This window comes from Anoplophora glabripennis, unplaced genomic scaffold (genome assembly GCF_000390285.2).
Source record: "Anoplophora glabripennis isolate ALB-LARVAE unplaced genomic scaffold, Agla_2.0 scaffold1274, whole genome shotgun sequence".
Classification (NCBI taxonomy): domain Eukaryota; kingdom Metazoa; phylum Arthropoda; class Insecta; order Coleoptera; family Cerambycidae; genus Anoplophora; species Anoplophora glabripennis.
The window spans coordinates 2818-6025 of record NW_019417352.1 but is presented as its reverse complement, the minus strand read 5'-3'; the positions used below and the strand labels follow the sequence as shown (position 1 = coordinate 6025).

The 3208-nt window shown below is 41.6% G+C and overlaps 1 protein-coding gene across 1 annotated transcript; it reads left to right on the top strand.

Moving 5' to 3' along the window:
* The first annotated feature begins 295 nt into the window (after nt 1-295).
* LOC108913476 lies at nt 296-1322 on the top strand. The gene is made up of 3 exons (XM_018719029.1): nt 296-372; nt 460-730; nt 783-1322. The coding sequence occupies exons 1-3, from the start codon at nt 296-298 to the stop codon at nt 1320-1322; spliced, it is 888 nt and encodes a 295-aa protein (XP_018574545.1).
* Nucleotides 1323-3208: the final 1886 nt, after the last annotated feature.

The following is a 3208-nucleotide window of genomic DNA, read 5'->3' as shown; positions in this document are numbered from 1 at the left end:
GGAATCGGAGACGAGAACTTGAAAACCCTGGAGGCGAGGTCGATGAAGATGCACTACATCTTCCAGTCCCTTGTTCTCAGGGTCAAAATACATAAACCTGCGCCGACGGCAACCTCCGGGCCGCTGGAGCAGATGGAAACGAAGGTTAGAGAGGTGGAATTGCATGCAAATGCAGCCACCTCCTCAACTCCTCCATCTCTGGCGCAGGGGGACGAGGAAATCCACCCCTCCTCTTAGGAGGTTAGGAGGATAAGACGATGAACACCATCTTTGCTTCACAATGTTTGGTTTAACAATGGTAAGTGTGGTACAGTGTAACCTGCAACACAGCAGGGCGGCAACGGCTGCATTATGCCGCCGCCTTGATGTGGAGTAGGGAACACTGGCACTAATACAAGAACCCTGGGTTGCCAAATCCAGGATATCAGGTTTAAATAAACTAACTGGGCGTATTTTCAGCACAACCAACACAGACAAGCCGAGGACGGCTATATACACCCCTCGCCATATCAAAACCCAATCACTACAACATCTTTCAACATCTGATCTGACTGCCGTGAAAGTGGAATATGTAGTCAAGGGCAAACAAACTGCTGTTGTCATCGCATCAGTTTACCTCCCTGAGAATTCGGCCACCCCACCACCAACGAGGGAGATGGAGGAACTGGTGGCACCCAGAAATGGGAACTTATCATGGCCTGTGATACAAATTCACACCATGTACCCTGGTGTAAGTCTTTATATGACTATATTAACGTTAACAACCTTTGTATAAGTAATAGAGGCCGACATTTGTTAACTCAAGAAGTCAAACATTAATAGATGTCACGTTGACTACGGCGCGCATATATAATGTAATCCAGAACTGGCATGTGGCAGACATTGCCTCAATGTCAGATCACCGCTGGATAAACTTTAATATTAATCTTATCAAAACTCCTCAAAAATCGTTCCGGAATCCCCGAGGAACTGACAAGGATAAATATCTTTGTCACCTCCGGGACAACCTGGCAGCGGTACAAGATCAGGAGCCCAGAAACAATGGAGAGATTGAGGTGCTCGTGAACACTGTACAATCTGCCATAGAAAGAGCCTTTATAACATCTTGCCCCCTCAGATCAGCTCGGCAAACCGGCGCAACCACGGGTTGGTGGAATCGGGAGCTGAGCGAACTGAGGAAGAAGGCCAGGATCGTTCAACAAGGCAAAAATGACAAGACAAGACTCAGACTGGCAAATATACAAAACCCACCTAAGACTTTTCAAAAAACTGGTCAGGAAGAGACAAAGGGATACATGGAGAGCCTACTGCGAGAAGATTGAAGACTACTCGCAGGCTGCTATGCTATATAAGATCCTTGCAAAAGAGAAAGATCATGATATAGATCTATTAACCAGAGAGGATGGCGTGAGAACCGCCAATCTAAATGAAAGCTGATTGGCCAGACGAAATTGAAAACCCACCTGCAGTCATGGATTGGCAGATTGCCAACCAAACTGTAACTGAGGACAAAATTAGATGGCCAATGCTAACCTTCTCACCCTTCAAATCACCAGGCACTGACGGTATATATCCAGCCCTTTTACAATGGGGCTTGGATGTTTTAATGCCGCACCTAGAGCGGATGTTTAGGCTGTGCTTTGCACACCTTTACATTCCAAAGATCTGGAGGGAGGTAAGGGTTGTATTCATTCCCAAAACAGGTAGGCTGGATTATACCTCCCCAAAGGCGTATTGACCCATTAGCCTGACCTCGTTTCTGTTGAAAACGATGGAAAAGCTGTGTGAACGATACATAAGGGACAGTGCGCTTATGGACAGACAGCCACACCCTAATCAACATGCATACACTCCGGGGCGATCTACCGATACTGCTCTCCATCAGATGGTGGGCAGGATCGAGAAATCTTTGGACAATAAGGAGTCCACCCTGGGGGTATTCATTGACATAGAAGGGGCGTTTGACAAAACGTCCTTTCCCAAAATCAACTCAGCTCTCATGGAGAGAGGGGTTTCTTCCACCATCTGCAGATGAATATCAAATATGCTCACAACAAGACTATTTAAAATGTTCCTAGCGACCCTACATTTTAAATAAAAAGTAACTTCTTTCTTATTGGGCTATCCTAAGAATCCATGTACAATTTTTTTGAAGTCAAAGAACCTAATCAAAAGTGGTTTATATTCATCCTAGGAATCTACCCTTTCATTATTACAACTACTAACTTTTCAATCTAAAGTAGTCCGATGTTGAGGTTTTAGCTATTTAAATCGGGATTATATTGCTGGAATATTGTAGTACACATGACGAAAGTAACAACAGAAATATTGTGAAAATTAACGAACAATTCATACAATTTTTATCAGGCAATAAATTGACCTGACCGAAATAAAATGAATAAATTTTAGATTAAGTCCACCATCACACGATTAGTTATATTGAATAAAAGTGTCCAGAACCTCAAAATACAAGCAAAATTATATATTTAGACACAATTTTGGAAAAATCAGTTTTGATTCATATTTGGGCTAGTTTTCAGCCAAATAGTGGGTTTTCTATGAAATATCGAGGTCACGGGTAAATTTTACTGATAGCATTGTGTTCAGTGCCTCAAAATACTATGAAAATTATATGTTTGGACAAAATATAGAATAAAATCAGTTTTGACCCATTGTAACGTTCAATTAAATTTATTGATTATTTTAATTAAAACTTAAGGACGGCTGGTATATATTCTGTTTAATAATGTTTATGGACCTAAGCCATAGGCAACATTCATTACCTTTCTTTTCTGGCTACAAATCTAAGCCGTTTAATATATGAGACTCGCAAAAAAGGTAACGATAGTTTTTGGAATGGGGAGATAGGTTTTTTCGTTTTCGTACGGGCTATCGCTAAGGTGCGAGTGTGGAAAATTTTATGCTATTTCTTAACGCTTGTGTTACCCAAATAGGGAATTTTGTGTCAGGAAGTTGGGTGAAAATTGTGTTCCTTTGATGCATTTTGGATAGTACGTATGTTGGAACCTTCTGGTGGAATACAATTGCAGCATTGGCTGAATCTTAGTGCGCCTTGGCGATTGCAAAATCAGGCCGTAATATCTAATTTCCCCTATATGATTACTGGGATACTAAATAAGCCACTCTCCATCTCTGTAAGTAATTATTTTATTTTTTTCCATTAATCCTCATTTACCTTCTGGTGTAT